Here is a 19,565-nt window from a genome sequence, read left to right as displayed (position 1 = left end):
TACTACAAAACAAAAATGATATACTCAATCATTGTCAGCACCAAAATTTGATGCACCTTTGCATCTGTTAGTTCCCTTCTCACCATCTACTGTTTCTATTGCCACCACCTCTAGAAAATGATCCTCTTCCACCACCACCAGAAAACCTGCCACCTCCTCTCCTCCCCGAGAAACCACCACGGCCACCACCGCCACCACCAAATCTTCCTCTTAACGGGGCTCTTTCTTGCAAATCTGGCAATAATGTCACCACTTGCAAGCTCACACCGGGCGCATTCCCCTGCCCTGCAAGCCCATCAATAGTAAGAAAATGTAAGATTTTAGGATTACAAAGAGATTGCATGTCAATGAGTATCCAGATTTCAAACACAAACTAACCTGCAAGGAATGTATCGAGATCTTCGGTAGCTACATCGAATACAGCACCCTTCCCGTCTGCAGTCAATGAAAGACCCTGAATAGATTCAACCTTATCTTCAGGTACAAACCTCCTCAGCGTTCCATAAACATACCTGACAAGAGATTACACAGTCAGCAAAAGAAAAAAAAACCTCCTCAGCGAAAAAAAAAATGAAATATTTTTCAATCACGTACGAAGGTGAGAAAATGGGCCTTCCACACTCGAGCATTACAGTAACATGGTTCTCCAATGAGGTGAGAAGTGATCGACTCTTGATTTCGGTATAACCCTGTAAAACAAAGATACATTTATCTTGTCAGGTTTACCAAACTAAAATCTGTTTAATAGAAGTACAAGGAGTGGAGACTTACGGCAGCATTGGCCAAAGCTTTAGCAAGAAGGTCTGTTGGGGTTAAATCAGAAGAGTTGAGTAGTTCTTCGGCAGCAGCTTTGAATATTGGAATCACACTGAGAAAAATTTACAGTTACAAACATGGGAGCTATAGTACTACTGTTTAGATAACTCCAGGGCATAAGGGAAATACCTATCAGAAATCTCGTTGATTTTTTCAGCAGCTTCAACACCAGCTGATTTAGCTATATCAGATGGCTGTGGAGCACTTATACGTTCGAATTTCACACCTGATTCTCTTTCTATTCTGGCAAAATTAGACTTCCTAGGATCATAAAGCATCACAGCGACACCACTTTTCCCTGGAAAAGACATTAAAATGATCAATAACACTTCAGCAACCCATAGTATGAATCAAAATTTTACCAACATACCAGCTCTTCCTGTTCTGCCAGACCGATGAATGTATGCCTCTACATCACGAGGAGGCTCACACTAAATACAAAGAAGTATTCTCATTTAGGTGTCATGCAATGAACAGCACATCAGCCGAACAAAAAAAAAACATGCTGATTAAACAGACCTGAATAATTAACTGGACATCATCAATGTCTAATCCTCGTGCTGCTACATCTGTAGCCACAAGCGTAGAAAATTTGCCTGATCTGAACGCTTTAAGAGTTACCTGCAAACAAAAAGAGGCATTAATAAAAAACGACACCCGTACAAAATATGTGAAGGTCTTTTAGTAATTCATTAAGACTCCATGGTAAGAATTGACCTCAGAGAAACATTGTTCTATGGCGACATTAAAAGCATCAACAGAGAGAATAATACTGATATAATAAAACCAAAGATTGATTTACTCATAACATCAAACCTAATTTGTTCATTTTCTCCATAGCTCAAAGAAATGAACAAAAGAACAAAATGAGCATTGGAATTTTAAGTAATTTATATAATAATGACATCAGTAACAAGTTTTGAGGTATTAGAATCAAAATAAATGTATAAAACAAAACAAATAATGTTGACATGGACTAAATAAGTCAATGCTCATGAGTGGTACTCACAAAAGGTATTTAGCATAACATTCCTCATAATTATAATATAACCAAAGAGTTCCTTACCTCACGGGTAGACTGTTGTATGTCACCATGCAATGCGCGTGCTCCGGGAAGCACACCAGATAGTGTGGAAACAGAATCCTTTGTCTCTGCAAAAATAATAGTGCGTCCTCCACTGGATTTGAAAAGAGTAAGCTTGAGTTTGATAAGACATTAGCGAAAAGGAAAAGTAACAAATAAAGAATAATTTAGGGAAAGGATAAAGAAAAAACACAAACCTGCCATAACAGCTAATGATATCAGGAATGAGCTGAGCTCTGGCAGATGCAGTGCAGGGAAGGACAAAATGCCTTACATTGGTGCTGGCTTTCATTTTCTCATTACCAACAAGGTCAACAGTTTTCTTGTCTGGTTTTAAAAATTTGGAAGATATCTGACATCACAAACAGAGTACTATTATTTAGAGAACAAAATTGACAGTCTACAACCAAATTCTAGCTTGAGTAGACAGCATAGTTAAACTATATACATACTTGCTTGACCCAGGACGGTAAAGTAGCACTAAAAAGAAGCGTTTGAACCTTGCTAGAATCCTCTACCTTGCCTTCATAAATGAATATTAGAAAACTTAGTTTAATCGGCCAATTTGCATTACTAACAAATACAAATAAGGATAAGATCACACCAAATTGTGTTATGTTCATACCAAGAATGAGTTCAACATCATCAACAAAACCCATCCTCAGCATTTCATCAGCTTCATCAAGCACTCGGAACTTTAAGGATCGAAAGTCAATATTTCCGCTCTCTAGGTGATCCTGTCAGATAAGTTTTGTTAACACAATAATAAGTATTTGTTCTAAGCGAATAAAACAAATAGTGAATTAAAAGGATAACAGCAGACACCACACCTTAATGCGACCAGGAGTGCCAACAACAATGTCAACACCTCTTTTCAATTGATTCAGCTGCAGTCCATAAGAAGACCCCCCATACAGGACACAGCAACTCAACCCTAGAGCTCCGCCATAAACTTCAAAGTCGGCAGCCACCTAGAACACAAATAAAACATGGTATACAACAAAAATTAAAATAAAAAACATTGAGAAAGATATAACTAATGTCTTAAAGAGAACAGGAACACAGCTGTACAAGAACTAAAAAAACATGGTATACAACCAGCTGGTTGAGTACCTGTGCGGCCAACTCCCTCGTGGGCAAGAGAACAAGAACACTTGGTGCCTTTCCATATCCAGTCTTCCTTGATTCTTTAGCAGGACCATTTGTCAATGATTCTAATATAGGCAACACAAAGGCCAACGTTTTCCCCTGATAGTGATTTCAAACTCAAAATTAGATATGTAAAATGAAGCGGTTGACCTAACAGAACATGGAAAAGTAAAAAAGGGCTGCACTATAACCAAAAGGATGGTTAGAAGCCTCATGGTGCGCAACAATCTGAAAAATGTGGTTACAATTCCAACAACTTAACATAGCTACCATACATCTTTGACAGCAGTGACTAGCATATTTTGGCAATAACTTTGGACTATTGTGTCATTAACTATTAAAGTTAAAAACTTTGGCAAAATAGTAACTGGAAAGAGTACATGAAATTCCATCTAAACGTGAATAGAGCTAAAAGAGTCGTTCGATACTTCATCTTATAAAAAAGGCCTTGGTGCCAAATTGGGAGAGATAAATTATGCTGCAGAGATTATCTAACAACCTACGTTACCTAAGGTAAAATTCAGGAAAAGCATTAGCACAATAATAACAAAAATAGTACTAGTAATTAAAGGGGGGAAAAGGTCGAGAACCCCAACCTGACCAGTGCGGGCCCTTCCAACCAAATCGGAACCATCAAGAATGGTATTAAACGTCATTGCCTGAATCTGGAACAGCGCCTCAATTCCCTTGACCTTCAAAGCCTCCCTAAGCGGCGCCGAAATTCGGAAATTGGATACAGCATTAGGATTCTCCTCTTTTCCGTCCTCCCCCACAAATTTCATCTTCTTCTTCTTCTTCTTCACCTCGGAGGTGTTTTCACTCCTCCCTTCCTCATTGTCGTCGATTTCCAAAGCCTTCCGCTTCTTTTCCTTTTTACTAATTTTGACAGGGCTGTCGGAATTAGAATCGTCGAGGTCAGTCAATTTGGCCTTTTTGCTCGACTTCTTCTCCTTTTTGAGCTTTTTCTCAGCTGAATTGTTGTCCTCCACCTCCATCTCCGCAACTCCGGAGTGCTTCTTGATCTTCTTCTTGTCGGCGGATTGAGCTTCGGCGATAGCAACGGAAGGCATCTCGATGAATTGATAGATAATGAGTATATGTAGTGATTAGGAAAATGTGAGGCTTTGTGCTGTTTTGCTCTGCTGCCGCAACAAGAGTTGAAGGCAGTTGGAAGCAGGGAACAGCGGAGAGGAAAGAGGGATTTAGGGGTTAGGGTTTACAGATTTATAGGTTTTCGAATTTTGATCAACGATTGGATTTGCATACCAATTTAAATGTCAGCCGTCGGATTTTGGGCAACAATTAGTGGTTCTCACTCAGGGTTAAAAGAATTACTCCCTCCGTCCACCAAAATTCGTCCCGATTTGACCGGACATGAGTTTTTAGAAATGTAATGGAAAGTGAGTTGAAAAAGTCAGAGGATTGTGGGTCCTACTTTTATATATTAGTTTTATAATAAAATGTGAATAGGAATGAGTTAGTGGAATATGAGGTCCACTATAAAAAATGGTAAAAGTGAAATGGGACAAATTTTCATAGACGAAGGGAGTATTATTTATAATTTCTATATTTTCTAAATTGGGATATTGGTTATAAAAATTACTCATAAACTTACCTGCCGAGCCCCTTTTCTCCTTGGCCCACGGAGGCCTGCAAAGGCAATGTTTCTTGGCCCACTATTGACCGAACCACGTGAGCACTCGGCCCAATGTCAGTATACGTCATAATATAGTTAGCAAAGAAGTATGGAGACTAAATACCCATGGGAGTATTTCTTTTGGATTGTCCCAAGTTACTTGAGTCAATTCTCTTTTTAGTTAAAAATAAAACATTTACTTATTTTATTTTTTCCTTTTATTTTATTTTTTTTTTCTTACTTTATTCTCTCTTCTAATTTATTTAACTCACTAAACACAATTTTCTTAAATCACGTGTCAAAAGGAAACGCCTCAAGTAACGCGGGACAAATGGAGCATGTAATAAGCTTGTTTTTGTATTTAAGAAGCTGTCCCCTAATATCTCTATATTTCATCCATCTTTCGGTATCCCTTAATCACTCTCTTCCCCTCTGTCTTATTATTCATGATATAATATTGTGATATTAGACTCTCAAACACTTCATGTTCTAAATATATGATTTTATTATCTAACTACTCATAACACATGTGGTTACATAACTCAGAATATCAAATACATATTCCACATAATACTGTATGTTTTAAATATGAATGCTAATATATTACTAGTAAATTTGTCCAGATATTAATGGCATTGGAAAACTGCAAAATATGAGTCCCTCTGTGTTGGAAAATGGAGAAAACGGAAAAGTCTTTGTATCACTCTCTTTTTCTCTTTTCTCTCGATATCACTCTCTTTTTCTCTTTCTATGTTCTATTTTTCTTGTTCTAAAATCGATTTTATTCTTCTAAGTCTCTTATTTTTAATGTTGAAAATTTGGGATTTATTCCCAAATCTTCATATGTCAAGGTATTAATCGTATTGGAAATATATGAAAGCAGTGGTGGAGCCACGTGAGAGCAAGGGGTACGAGTGTACCCCCAAAATATTCAATGATAATGTATTTAGATATAGACATTAGCAATACACATATTTGATCCGGCGGTAAAATTCTCAACGTGGGCAGCAAAGGCCCGTGTTCAAGTTATTCAACGGCGGTTTTTTTATGTTTTATATGCAATTTCAAATCTTGTGCTTTAGTACTCTTTTCTGTTTATTCATTTTGTATATCTTCATAGTTCTTTATCATTTATCAAATATTCTGAATTGGATACGAATATTGTTTTTTGTTTGTTTAAATCTTTTATGCATATTTTTGTTTATTCATTTTGTATATCTTCATAGTTCTTTATCATTTATCAAATATTCTGAATTGGATACGAATATTGTTTTTTGTTTGTTTAAATCTTTTATACATATTTCATCTTTTATATTTCTTAAAATCTTGTGCTTTAGTACCTTTTTCTGTTTATTCATTATGTATATCTTCATATTTCTTTATCGTTTATCAAATATTATGAATATGAATTGGATACGAAAATTATTTTTTTGTTTGTTTAAATCTTTTATACATATTTCATCTGGGGTGTACTATGGTGCCACCATAGATAGGATAACACCATACCACCAATATAGTCCGATAGATCTCATTTATGGACGCCTAGGATTAAGTTTCGTGAAAAAACACGGGTTTGCAGTCTACTGTATTAGATATTGCAGTCGTGGTAAACTGCAATATTGTTGTGGTAAGACTGCAATATTCAATGAACAACACTGCAATCTGGTAACGTAAAATTAGAAATTTCTTATTTTACCCCTCCGTGTTTTTACACGTGGCAGCATGACAAGCACACGATTTTCAGATCCAATAGCCTAAAATGGTGGTATAGTGTTACAAGAAAGAGGATTGTCATCTTAATACATCCTTATTTCATCTTTTATATTTCTTAAATAGTCTTATACGCATTCAAAAATAGAAACACATTTCATGCATAGATCTTATGTATTTTTATATATTAAATCTTTTGTTTTTTAAAAGAATTGGAATGCATATAAAACATACACAATTCGCACTCACACATATATTTAATCTTTTCTATTTTTTTCAAATCTTTTAAAGCATTTTTTGATATCTTCAACATTTTAGTTTTTTAAATATTCCAATGTATTTAATCATATATTGTTTCATCATAATATATATTTCCTCGGTCTCACTAACTTATTATACTCATATTTTATTATAAACCTAATATATGAAAATAGACTCATATTTGATTAATTTTTTCAACTCATTTTCCTTTATATTTCTTAAAATGTGTGCCGAAACTGAAGTGGACAATTATTGTCTGTACATTTTTTAAAATCTATGCCGAAACTGAAGTGGACATATAAAATTATAAAGGAGGAGGGTGGATGGATGAGCTTTAGGAAATGCCCATCTTCGGATCTCGCCTAGTTTCTTGGAACCAACCACGCCTTTACCATCTCCCATTTCAACCCCAATTCTATTTACTTCACCCACCATAAACAACGTCATCATCAACATCAACCAGATGCCGGAATATACCATTGCGGCGACCATACTCTCTCAAATTGCTACTATCCCTTGCATCACACCAATACTACTAATGCTGTCCCTGCACCCATTTGGTTTAATCTAGTATTTTTTTTTAATGTTTCTGCAACATATTATTAAGTACGTGAGTTAGCGTATGTATAATGAACAATATATATTGCAATTATGCTAGTTATTGTGATACTTATCTGTTGGTATGCTAACATGTGTACGTACATTTTCCTCCCTGTAAATTTAAAGAGCGAGAATGATTGATGATGCATTAATTGGCAGCAAGAATTTGCTTCAATTGAATTTCTTGCTCAATTTTTACCACCATTTTCAATTGAATAGTCATATTTGATGTCATGGTATGTATTTGTCAAGCTATCAGTCTCTATAGCATTTATAGAGTTGTGGGATAAAATGTCAAGGAACAAAGAATGAATTATCAACTTGATTAATGTAAGTATTCATGTTCCACAGTAGTAGAATTATTCTCTTTCTTATTTTACTTTTTCTCAAACTTTAACTATTTATAATTATTTTTTTTAAAACAAGTGCGTAAAATGAAATGACTCTATTATTGTGGAACGGAGGGAGTATATATCATCCATCATATGTCGAGGAATATAACTTTTCCATTTTGGCATGTCTCCAAAATTTTGCCTCATCCCAATTTTACTCTTATAATTGGTTTTTTAATCATTAAATTCCACATAATTTAATCTTTAAGAGATGGTTAATGACATAACTATTACAATTAGATTTAATAAATGAATATTTGCATCAGAATCTTTTAATTTTTCATTTACAAATACAAGAAAGAGACTAATTTAATGAGAAATATTAGTGTCAAGTTCTAACCTCAGCATATTACATAAAGATTAAAGACCACTATTCAACACACAAGGTATTCAACATGAAGTGCTCACAAGAAGCTTGTGGCAACACTGAGGTCATTCAAGTTGGACATGATCTGCATCCGTGTCGTACCGATCTGATTAGCGATTTCAAGTTGATCTTCGAGTGCCAGCATCTCGAAACTGCCAAAAAGGGCAACTTTTTATTTCGTAGAGAGAAAAATAGGCTAAGGATGTGTGCGAAAGAGTAAGATACGTACTGCACGAGCAGCTCACAATCGACAATGCTGTCAGGACCTGGGCGATGAGCCTTTCCATTCGAATGGAAGTGTCTGAAAGATCGTGGATTTAGTCCAGCGACATGGCAGACAGAATCTACAAGCTTTTTCTGCAATGACTGCAGACGGCGAAAGGTAAGTTCCTCCAGAGGTGCAATGCAGCCAATGCTGCCTTCCAGGGTACCAAAAAGTAAGGCAAATCGGTTTGTCTTATCAGAGCCAGGCATAGTTCGATCAGCAGATGTGGGAAGAAGCTGCAACCGTAGAAATTTGGTAATATGGGCACCAACATGAAACTCAGCTCTTGACAGAAGCTTCTGTCCTTTCCAGCTCTCTGATACTTTTGGAGCATAATAGAATATCTATATGTTGCAAAAAAGGGTACCAGATATCACATATAACCATTTATTATGAGCATATTACAAAATATTCAGAAAGAGAAAGAAGAAACACTATATTTATACATATATTTTTTAAACTAAGAAGAATATACTTCACTTGCAATTAATACACATATAAAACACAGTATTAAATAGAAATCAAAAGGCAACCTAAAAAGGAAAAAACACACTCGAAATGTTTCATTATTTGTTCACAAATGTGCTAACCTGAACATTCTTCTGGTCATCTGAAACAGTGAGGCTGAGTGTGCTTCCATCGATCAAAAACTCAGTTGCTAAACAATCAAGTGACCCAAAATCTTTTGCCAACAGATTGAGTTGAGAGCCCTGCTCTTTCCAACTAAGAAAATATATGCTTTTGTGAATATCGCCAAGAAGAATAAAATTTTTAACCTGCACAATTTTTATGATTAACAGCAAGTCCAGTAAAAAAACTTGAAAGTTCATAATGAAGCTACACTGCTGCATCTCTTATACAGTTTTATACAAACCAAATAGGGTATAACAGATTGCAACTAACAAGATAGAAAGCATTTTAAGTTGAAAGTTAAATATAGATTTCCTAGGAAAACTCGCCCAACCCATAAGCTTTTTCAATTCAAGTCTTAACAAAGATGAAAATCTAAGCAATTGAAAGAGCTTGTCTGCTATCTCAACTGGACAAAGATGCATCAACTGAAAATTTTACACTGGCAACATTCAGCTTCCTTGCAATTGAAATTCGAGGATGTTGGCAACACCATATTCAGTGATAAAATAATCTTGAAAATATTTAAGATTTTGATGTCCATACTGAACAAGAATGACTAGGATGTTCAGTTGGGAACAAAGCAATTATAAATAGGACAAGTCATGCCTCTGCAACCATTAACCTATCTCTCTCTGTATAGCAAAATGCACATGATAGAATTGCTTGGACCAAAGCATAGATTGAAGAGCAAGTGAGATTTGTTTCCATATAATTATGATTTCACTGTTTATGCATCTATATCCGTCCTCGGGTCAAGGAGCAAACATATTTAAAATACACATGTTTCATGTAGAATAAAGAGGGGCTTACGATGTTTAAGCTAACGACATAGAGAGGTGGAACATCATGAAAGGCAACACCGTTCAACTCAGAGCCTGTCCATTTGTGCAGAATAATTTTAGGACCTGAAGCAAGTAGTAAATGGCCTTGAAGTGATGCAAGAGCTGATATAGCACCCTTCAACTCCTTGGAATAGACTTCTGTAACCTGAAAAGACTAGGATAAAGTTAAGCATTGAAGTATTAAAAATATAAAGGGCAAGATCAGACACCAATATGACTGGTTGAAACTCTGGAATAAGTCTCATACAACCCTCATATTAGTTAAAAGAGTCTAAAGTAAAACACAAGCTACTTTCACCTGTATATTGTCTGAGATTCTTTCAACAGAATATAAAAGAATGCGTCCTCTTGCTGCAACATCCTCTCCTTGTACATAAGCAGTTCCAATTGCCAAAAGTGTCTCATTTCTTTGTGCAGTGGTGTTCTGAAAGTACATAAACACAACAGGGACTATGAAAATTCCACAGATATCTGACCATCTTCATAAAGAAAATGGAAAGACCACATAGCACAGGACAAAAATGGAGAAAACAACAATGTCAAATGTCCAATGAAGCAGCAAAATATGTGAAGTTGAGCTTACAAATAACGTCACCACTCGCACAGTAAGAGCGTGTTCAGAACTTTGCATAGGAATAGTAGCCCTAGTCTGCCAGGGGCCATTTATTTTCTCTGGTTCCATAATCCGAACCTCAAATTCTTCCATGGGATATGTCCCCTCCATATTAATATTATCATGCTCAAACTGGTTTCCGACTTCTTGATCAACAAGAGATGAGAGCACTTGATTAAGTGGCTTGAGCACCTACATGAAAATTCAAAAGAATGGTTAGTTAACCCAGCTTTAACTTTATATCTTATTATCATTTGGTAATCGCAATATGGAGAGGCAGAATGGGGTCACGTAAGTACTCATGGAAACAGATTTAAATATTCAATAAGTTTATGTGCTATACGAAACTGATTGCTGATACACTAAAGAAAAAGACTGCATGATAGAGATTGCCCTTACTGGAACAGAAACTATAACAGGGTACAAGTTCTTCTCTGCAAAATAGGTAACTTGATGTGGAGTCCCCTTCAGCCCAATCTGCCAGCACTCCCAATAGCCAATGGAGAGAGAGCAAAGGCACCCATACAAAACACAAAGAAAAGCAACTCGCATGAGCAAATTAGGCACATATGACCAATAGCATACAAATTGACTTGTGGAGAAGAGAAAATCGAGAACTGATGGACATGCACCTTTTGTACAGGCCAATAATTGTCATATGATAAAGCTGGAAGCTGGCATATTTTCAGAGCACCCTGAAAAAAGGGAGATTATGCATTGCTCGTTGACATAGCAAACAAGGTTCCGGCAGAATTACATAATTAGAAAGCTAACCTCTGAAGTTATACATATAAACCCATGGTTGCAGTTAACATTGTGAAGAACGGTGAAGGCTACTATAGGTCCATCACACCCCTTAAACAGAAAATGGTAATAGTGATTAACGAGCTCATTAATTACTGGAAAACTGGAATATGAATATTCTAGTATTACAACAAAATGCTATAAGAATAGTTGCTTAGTAATTGAATCAAACTAACCTGTGGGTGCATCCGAAGCCGCTCTCGAAACATCATAAACCACATTGGCCTTGAGCCAGAAAGAAAAAAACCTTGTAGACCACCAACATTCTTGAAAACAGTGATGCGTTGTGAGCAGACTCCAGATGGTGTCTCTTCTTTCGCATATGTGTCCAAGGGGACACGAACGAATCGTAAATTTCTAAGCCTAGATGCATTCGTATTGCTAAGATTAACGGAGTTCTGAGAAGAAACGACACCCTCAGTCTTGGAAGCATTATCTGAAACTTCGTAAATGTAAGCATGATAACAAAGAATGGTCCCATCAGACAATATTCCTAAAAGGAATGGCCGGTTATGCTCTGAATCCCATCTCTGCATAGACAGCTCAACCACCTTTATATTGTGAGTGGCCTCTTTTCTGACTTGTCCAATATCTTCAGAATGTTTGTTTGTGAGGTTTATATGATTTTTCGCTGCGCCATGGAAAAATGTATCTAAGATGTGGCTCCTTCCAGATACAAATTTATCGACCAAGAAAACACTGTTAAAGTTAGGTACATCAAATATCTCCAAATCTCCATTGTCATAGCATAGAACGCAGTACACGTCACCATGATCATGTGTTGAACCATCAGCCCCATCGATAGCCTCACCAATCCCAGTAGAAAGCCAGGCATCAGTACTTGTCTTACGAATCCATGGTTCAGGACCTTTATCATGATAGAGAGTGCAAGCTAATACCAACTTATCAGAGTTTTCAGATACTGGTGGATTGATGACTGAAACGGAGCAGGTATATGGATCTGGGACAAAAGAATCATCAACCAACACGTCAGGAAAGGTTAAGTATACCATATGACGCTTGGAAATAAGCAAAACATATGTGTTTTATCCATAAATGTCTCTATGAAAAACAAAGCATACATGTATATAGATTGTAGACTAGAATGTTAGGTCTGCAAGATTGATCTCCAAGGGATACAAATTTAATTCCATTTTGTATATTTAAATAGAAATAAAGATTCTTGAAAGCAAAGTACATACAGCGAACACAGCCAAGTAATTGCAACTCTATAAACTTTGTCCAGACATACCTCCAACAAGAAGCTGAATGCTTCCATCAGTCATTCTCAGCAACACATAAGGATCAGCTATAGAAACTGAGGACACAGTTGCCCCATCAGAAGCTGCATTCATCTCTGTATTGGAAGATTTTAAGCTCAAATCTTGAGTCATAAAAGCACCATCAAGTATCCGAGCACCACGAGCAAATACTTGAATAACTCGACGTCTGTTTGAATATTAGCATGAAACATAGTCACTTCTTAGAATTTTCATCAAGGTATTGTGCTAAGATAAACTTTTTCTACATAAGCAGGAATTCATGCATTCAAAAGCTAGGAAAGATTTTCAAACTAATGTCACAGAAATTTTTGATGCACCAAGGTTCCAAAACACTCTCCCTCTCATAATCTTATAAAGAAGAGAACTATCAAATCTCCTAATAAAGCATATTTGTGTGCTGTTAAAAAACAGCTGACAATAAGTAATTTGAACCCCCTGCATAATTTAGTCTTTAGCAGAACCATTTTTCACCCCCTTCCAGAAAAGGACTATTTTCTTCCAGAACCTCCAACCCCTTCCCAATAACACATGCGCGCACACACATACCAGAAAGATGTTATATGATGGTTTATCGGTAGACTAAGAAACACACCTTCCAAATAAATTTCCTGCAGCAACTGTAGTTCCTTGGACGTAATAGTCCACATTTTCAGTTACCTCCTCAAGATTATTAGCAGTTTGCAATACCTGTAGAGTAAAACAAGAACAGAATACAACTGTAAGAAAATAACAGGTCAAGGCAATAAGAGTTTTATACAACAAATAGTGATTAATTTCCAAATGGTATCTTCTTCGGAAGGAAAAGGTGAACAACAGCATACCATTGTACGATTTTCCAAACTAATAATCAAGTATGCATGATATTCATCCTCGTCAGCTACTCCTTTAGAGGAGTCACTGCGCAAATTCTTGTGGTAGACAGTCCAAATTCCTTTGCAACCAGGTAATGATTCCTTCAGAAACAAGGTATAAACAAACTCATGAAACAATCAAGGAGAAACTAAAATTCTCTTAAAGCTTTGCATTCTGCAAAGAAGAAAGTAAGAAGCTCTCAATACAGTTACTCAGCCTTAATTTAATTATACAACTTATACATAAGACATTACGTTTAGTACCCTAATAGAAAAAAGATGTATGGAGACCAAATACACATGGGGGCATTTGTAATATTTAAGACCCTACAAAAAGGACAATTTCAAAGTGTAGATCAAACATTTTATTTATTTGTTTTGCATTTTCTTTATATATATGTTTTCTGGGAAGATAAGGAATATTAATCTAGCTAATAAAACAAAAGGGCTTGGTCTGATTGACATCCCAACTACTAAGTTCCAATGTCGAAATAGAAATTTGACATTCACAGATTCTAAGAAGAGATATTCTTATGTTTTTTTTATCTTAATTTGACAGTTTAAGACAATTGCAATGAATTTCATATACTATATAAATGGCCACAAGTGCATAGCCTAATAGTTTTACCAATAGAAAACTAAGTTTATAAAACTGAAGGCATCGCATGACAAGCTAACAATGTAAGAATAACCACAACCTACATGATTTTTTACTTGTCATTCTCTGTTCTAAAAACATACTGACTTATTCACAGATAATTCATTCATATTACTACTAGACATTAGAAAAATCATGTGTAGGACAGCAGGGTATAACATCTTCCAGAATTATGCAAGAAGCACAGCAAAAAGCCCATGTAGTGAGTAAAAGGAAGTGTACACACTTGAGTTATTGTATCTGGGCGGATTGATTTTTGAAGTACTGTGAGAGCACCATTTTTTCCATGGCCAGAACAGCATACCTAGATAGGACAAAGGACTGTATATCAGATAACAAAGGACTGTAAATTTCTGAACAATGAAGGACAATTTAATAAATAAGGACAACACTTTTAGCAATGCATTGGTTATCAACTGATAAGCCAACTTAAACTGAAGAATGAAGCTACAACTAACCAGTTCATAATTACTTTGCTTCGCAACTCCTGTAGCATTTGGATCGCCATTAATTCTCAAACCATAAGAGAAATCCTTTAGTGGACCAATATTAAGCAATGAATCCCGTACTGCAAAAGTAAAGTTTTTCTGCAAAAACCAAATAACCAACTCATCTCTTAAAAAATAGAAAAATCTAAAATATATTTCAGTATTAATGCATTAAAACCAAATGTCAATTCAGCAGCTTAGAATGAAATATATCAGCATACTATGAGAGATCTGACATGACATCCAATCAAGTTCATCGAGGTCAAATTACAACAGAAACAGAACCCAAGATAGGAAACCACAGGATATCATCTAGTTAATTCATATGACTTCACATTCGAGATGAGTACAACCTCAAGTCCATAAACATAATATCGCTGTTCTACAATTAAGATTGCGCTTCAGTAAGAAACTAAGATGCAAAGTTCAAAGCAGCTAGAATTTTAAAAGGCTTGTCAATGTTTGGAATTTATCAATCCTAGGGGAGAATGTGAAGAAAACCTTATGGTCCCAAACTTACAATGAGAGATCCAACAACGATAAACGCAAGTCAAGGTGGTCTGGTGAAGTTTAGTTTTTACATTCATCCTCAAAGCAATTGTTGAGCCTTCTGATTGAAATCTTTGATAAGATAAATTATAAATATGGGCCGTATTCAAAGCAATGTATATTTTTAGGCTCTCTTTTGAGAAGATTCTCAGAATCTGCTTAAAGCATTTTCCCAAACAAAATTCAAGCTCACAAAGAGAGGCTGATGTTATATAGAGCACCAATGACTATAAAAACAAACATCACAGATAAGCTGAAGAAGCATCTTCTACGATCCTAATGAAGCACTATTGTCAGTTTGTCACAAACTTTAATCATTTCTCCAGCAGAGAATAAATGACACAACCTTGATATCAAAGCAATATATGATACGTATAGAAATTTCTTGATGCTAAAACAATTAAAAATTTAAGGTTAGTTTTAAGAAAAAACAGGCCAGTTCTCTTTGAGCGTGGTTCTACTTCACATTTAAAAAACATAATAAAATAACACAATGGAGTTCAGCAAAGAATGCAGATCATGGTTTAACCTGAGCTATTTGAGCATTGTTTGGACCTGTGCCATAGAATGTAAGTTCCTCGCTGGTAATCAAATCCTGCAATGCATCAGAAGGAGATCTCCGCAGTCTCTTCATTGACGGGGCATCACTTTCAATATCCCCAACCTAGAGATAAGGAGAACATGCACAGCCCATGTTGAGTTAACTGTGCCTTAAGATACATAAAAAATTAGAGACTTACAAACCCCATGGCTAATATTATGCCAGCACTTACAGAGTCCGCATTTCAAGATCAAGTCTTATTTTAAGAAAGCAAACTTGAAATATACTCATTCTGAGTTCTAACAGTCAAAATGACAAACCTCTTCCTTTACACCAGGACTTAGTGTTGGAGCTCCAACTCCAGAATAGTACTGTACAAGCAGACTATCACCCAACCGACTGCCCAAGAAGAAAAACGTGCTTCCAATGGTAGTAATGTCCTATAAAAAATCAAGTTTAATTGATGAAAAATCTATCATTGCAGATGTTCATCAGGTAATGTGCAATAACATGAGCTTAATGTGGCTGACCGATGTAAGGACTGAAGCTCTTGACTTCATCAGTTCAAGCCTCTGAACAACTCTGCGGAATTGAATAGGACAGCATATCAAATATACAGTATATGACTACATAAGTAATGTCACCGGCCTAGTTTTTACACAATCAAAGGCAAGCCAACAATGCATAGCCCAGGCATATTTATACATCATATTCTACACTTGAAGTTTAAGTATCTCATTTTTGCATACTCTCAACCAAAATGATAACACATCACTAGGAAGTCTTTCAAACCAGATCTGCAGAGGTTTAATTTGGCAATATTTGAAAAGCTATAAACATAACATAAAGAAATTTCCAGATATTCCCAGTAACATGCTCTACTAATAGAGCATAAGATAAAATTGTTGAGCCAGATAAGTCAGCAAAAGAATATCTAAACACCCATGTCAGGAACAAAATATGCAAAATTAGATGCAAGGGTTGACTTAGTTAAACAAAATGAATACAGCACTTCCGTATGTCTCCAATAAGAGAACCAAGTGAGAGTAATAAATCGCCAACCTCCCATCATAAACAAGAGTAAGCAAAAGCAGCTCCCCAGATTTAGAGGAGAACACAGCAACATCATTAGTTAACCATGTCGCAGTGGCGGCATCAAGCTCCGTAGTAAATCCAGACCTAGGCATCTCTTGACTGAAAGAGGAGTGCATATACATTAGAAATAATGCAACTTCTTAGTAATAAAGGCTAGGTGGAGATATCAAACATTCTAATCAAAGTTATTAACAGTAAGTACTATGTTATTAACCAGCAAACCTATATGTACAAATAAGTAGTTTTTTTTAGGAACGGGACAGAAGAACAATGTATAACCTATCCTAAAAGGTGGCACCGTGCTTTGTGATGCACTTATTCCTAATGTAAATCAACAATGAACCAATAGTTTGTCTAATAATACATGCACGGTCTAACTTAAAAAATCGGTAGATTATATTGAATGGTAATACATCCTTCTCCACATATTATATAGAAAAGAAGGGGCAGAAATAAATAGTGAAGCTGAAATTTCACCTTCCATCTGCGGGAACAGCAAAATTGTTCAACCCCAAGTGACATGAAGCAGACTGATCAATTAAGCATCATCAGATATAGAGCAGGACAAAAAGAATGGAAAAGCAGGTGATTACGAAGATGCAATGCCAAAAAGAGCAAACCTGGCTATGATAATGAATTGTATTCGCACCAATTACAAGAACTCCACCAATAGGTGAAGGAACTGCAAGAAGCTTGTATGCATCATGAGGGAGATTCTGAAAATCATATAGAAAAATATAATAATTAGTTCAGATTAACATTGGTTGGAAATTGGAGGGTGGTTAGCTTTAAGCTAGTGTACAAACTCCAACGTTCTTCCTTTGTAATCTATCAATGCCTAAGAAAGGTACAAATAGAAGAAAACCAAGGCATCATAACGTAAACCTCTAACACCATAAAAATATGCTATCAACGTTAGCACGTAAAGAAAAAATATTCCTAAGACATGACATGAGACCCTATAGGTAAAATAAGAGGATCATATTTTAAAACACTGACCATGGCTGACCATATGAGCGGATGCTGCTTTAATGTTGTATTGACGCTGAGTGCTGAAACCATACAAGTGTGATGTTTCCAAGCAACCCGACCCGCCCATGTAAGCTCATGTTCATGAAGAATTACCACAACAGGCTCAATATAACCTGAAAAATAGCTTTTAATCATTCAAAAAAGGAGTGGCTGGGAATTGGCTGAGGTTCATAATGAAATGAAGTTGCTGAGAAAAGATATACGAACAGATCACAAATTAGTTGCCTGAATCTTAGAGAAATATAATCAGGATAGTAAGGACCTAAAAGCAAAAACAAAAGATTATGTAGAACCACTGGTTAGACCAAGCAATGGCTACAAGTAAGACTACTTCACAGCAAATCAGAAGAGTCCTCCTATTAGAGGCCTTTGGTGTACCCAAAAAAATTATGAAGTTGAATTGAGAATTTAATCATTTATTATAAATTGATTACCACTTAGTTGCTGGCGGTCAAGAGTGTCTCACTGAGTTGGAGTCGTCTATAGACTGCACTCTCACTTAATTTAATCCACAACCACATTAAATTATAACTTATAAATTTTAACTGAAGAAGGTCAAAATCTGGTAACTACAACCTTAAAGCATAAAACAGATTTTTTTTTATCACTAGCATCAAATTATCCAGATTAGAGAAGATTTTGACAATTCCACCTACTCAAAGAAAATATACAGAAAAGATCTATGTCGTAAGACTTCCCAAACTAGTTTTTTTGCCCTGTAACCAATAAGCTCAACTTAAACTTGAGATAAAAGGAGCGGCAATGATGAGAAAGTCAATAGAACCAAACAAGTAATAGCCAGTATGCCTTTTAGAAAACCACACTTGATAGAATTGAATAATGCAGTCATTTTAGAAATCAAAGCTATCAAACCAAGTATATATTGGGAAACCTATAACTTGGAAAGATAAAGATCAGATTAGCACCCAATTAAAAATACAGAACAGAAAAAAAAAATCATTATAGGCCCTTTTTAAAATCAGCAATTAAACATCGGCAGTTATAAGAAAGGAAATTTTTGTGCTGTAGCCCATAAGAAAGTGCTGATTCTCAATCTGGTTCTGGTGCATGCCTTTTATTGACTATTCTGAGGTATACAATCAAAATTTTCCAGTGAAGTATGGGTAAGGAAATTACAATGATTAGGAAATCTATAGCAACAAAAAGCATACACAAATATTTGAGAATATATACTTAGCCATATTGGATTTTCTGAACCACCCTTTATTAAAATAGGATGCCAGAAAAACCAAATCAGAATTCTTACCATGGATGAAGATGAAATCTTTAACATGCTTCATATCAAGATCTCGTAAGCCAACAATATACGATGATTCAATTCGAGATGCAGCAGCTGCCCTGAAAGTACTGTCCTCTGCAGGTGCAGTTAAACCAGTGCTAGCCTAACATCACGTACAACAATTGAATTTACAATTTAATAAAAAAACGATATAAGAAGTTACTACTTGAAAGCAGCATAATCCACATGGCTCAAACATTCATCATCCCCAACATTCGAAATAGTTCATTATACAATATAAATATCTGGTAGTAGCAATAGAAATATATACCGTGTTCCTATTAATCAAAATATTCATATCAAAAGAACTGTAACAGAGTAAAGACAGATCAATTACAAAACCTCAGCTGCTTTGAGGACTATCATTTGTAATCCATATGCAAGCACCGCAGCACACCTCCCCAATGGATCAACTTTCACTAGTGGGCCTCTTGGGAAAAATTCTCTGCCTCTTCTCAAGTGAATCCAGTCAGAACCCTCAAAACAATGCATGGAACTGGACGAGAAGAAGTAAAAGTGTCTATAAGTAAATTACCACCAAACTGCATTCTCATGATAGTTCGTGTTGAGGCATACTAGTAACAACAGACATTCAT

General features: G+C 35.8%; 2 protein-coding genes across 2 annotated transcripts in view; both read right to left on the bottom strand.

Moving 5' to 3' along the window:
* Positions 1 to 4,247, bottom strand: LOC125216537 (DEAD-box ATP-dependent RNA helicase 7-like). Its single transcript, XM_048118276.1, has 14 exons — positions 3,646 to 4,247; positions 3,014 to 3,148; positions 2,731 to 2,871; positions 2,526 to 2,637; positions 2,353 to 2,423; positions 2,098 to 2,252; positions 1,883 to 1,994; positions 1,336 to 1,437; positions 1,187 to 1,247; positions 946 to 1,114; positions 772 to 868; positions 595 to 689; positions 379 to 512; positions 1 to 285 (listed from the first exon to the last, which is right to left on the bottom strand). Exons 1-14 carry the CDS (start codon positions 4,117 to 4,119, stop codon positions 80 to 82), a joined length of 2,064 nt encoding a protein of 687 aa, XP_047974233.1. The 5' UTR covers positions 4,120 to 4,247; the 3' UTR covers positions 1 to 79.
* Positions 4,248 to 7,889: 3,642 nt separating this feature from the next.
* LOC125209821 (cleavage and polyadenylation specificity factor subunit 1-like) overlaps positions 7,890 to 19,565 on the bottom strand; it is a 14,183-nt gene continuing 2,507 nt past the window's right edge. The window contains exons 2-25 of the mRNA XM_048109401.1: positions 19,312 to 19,465; positions 18,937 to 19,072; positions 17,637 to 17,782; positions 17,258 to 17,353; positions 17,115 to 17,167; positions 16,605 to 16,736; positions 16,073 to 16,124; positions 15,863 to 15,982; positions 15,531 to 15,665; positions 14,423 to 14,551; positions 14,191 to 14,268; positions 13,277 to 13,408; positions 13,048 to 13,142; positions 12,425 to 12,621; positions 11,349 to 12,133; positions 11,143 to 11,223; positions 11,001 to 11,063; positions 10,768 to 10,845; positions 10,339 to 10,560; positions 10,054 to 10,179; positions 9,724 to 9,900; positions 8,871 to 9,056; positions 8,245 to 8,624; positions 7,890 to 8,167 (exon numbers count right to left, since the gene is read on the bottom strand). Of these exons, the coding sequence (XP_047965358.1) occupies positions 8,053 to 8,167; positions 8,245 to 8,624; positions 8,871 to 9,056; positions 9,724 to 9,900; positions 10,054 to 10,179; positions 10,339 to 10,560; positions 10,768 to 10,845; positions 11,001 to 11,063; positions 11,143 to 11,223; positions 11,349 to 12,133; positions 12,425 to 12,621; positions 13,048 to 13,142; positions 13,277 to 13,408; positions 14,191 to 14,268; positions 14,423 to 14,551; positions 15,531 to 15,665; positions 15,863 to 15,982; positions 16,073 to 16,124; positions 16,605 to 16,736; positions 17,115 to 17,167; positions 17,258 to 17,353; positions 17,637 to 17,782; positions 18,937 to 19,072; positions 19,312 to 19,465 (3,868 nt within the window). The 3' untranslated portion in view covers positions 7,890 to 8,052. The remainder of the gene's footprint in view (positions 8,168 to 8,244; positions 8,625 to 8,870; positions 9,057 to 9,723; positions 9,901 to 10,053; positions 10,180 to 10,338; positions 10,561 to 10,767; positions 10,846 to 11,000; positions 11,064 to 11,142; positions 11,224 to 11,348; positions 12,134 to 12,424; positions 12,622 to 13,047; positions 13,143 to 13,276; positions 13,409 to 14,190; positions 14,269 to 14,422; positions 14,552 to 15,530; positions 15,666 to 15,862; positions 15,983 to 16,072; positions 16,125 to 16,604; positions 16,737 to 17,114; positions 17,168 to 17,257; positions 17,354 to 17,636; positions 17,783 to 18,936; positions 19,073 to 19,311; positions 19,466 to 19,565) is intronic.

This window comes from Salvia hispanica, chromosome 3 (genome assembly GCF_023119035.1).
Source record: "Salvia hispanica cultivar TCC Black 2014 chromosome 3, UniMelb_Shisp_WGS_1.0, whole genome shotgun sequence".
Lineage (NCBI taxonomy): Eukaryota > Viridiplantae > Streptophyta > Magnoliopsida > Lamiales > Lamiaceae > Salvia > Salvia hispanica.
This window is presented reverse-complemented; position numbering and strand designations above follow the sequence as displayed.

Coding starts and splice junctions, on each gene's coding strand:
- LOC125216537 (XM_048118276.1), bottom strand. CDS start 4,119: ATGCCTTCCGTTGCTATCGCCGAAGCTCAATCCGCCGACAAGAAGAAG. Junction 1,995..2,097: donor ATCATTAGCTGTTATGGCAG/GTTTGTGTTTTT, acceptor TTTCAAATCCAG/TGGAGGACGCACTATTATTT. Junction 869..945: donor ATCAACGAGATTTCTGATAG/GTATTTCCCTTA, acceptor AATTTTTCTCAG/TGTGATTCCAATATTCAAAG.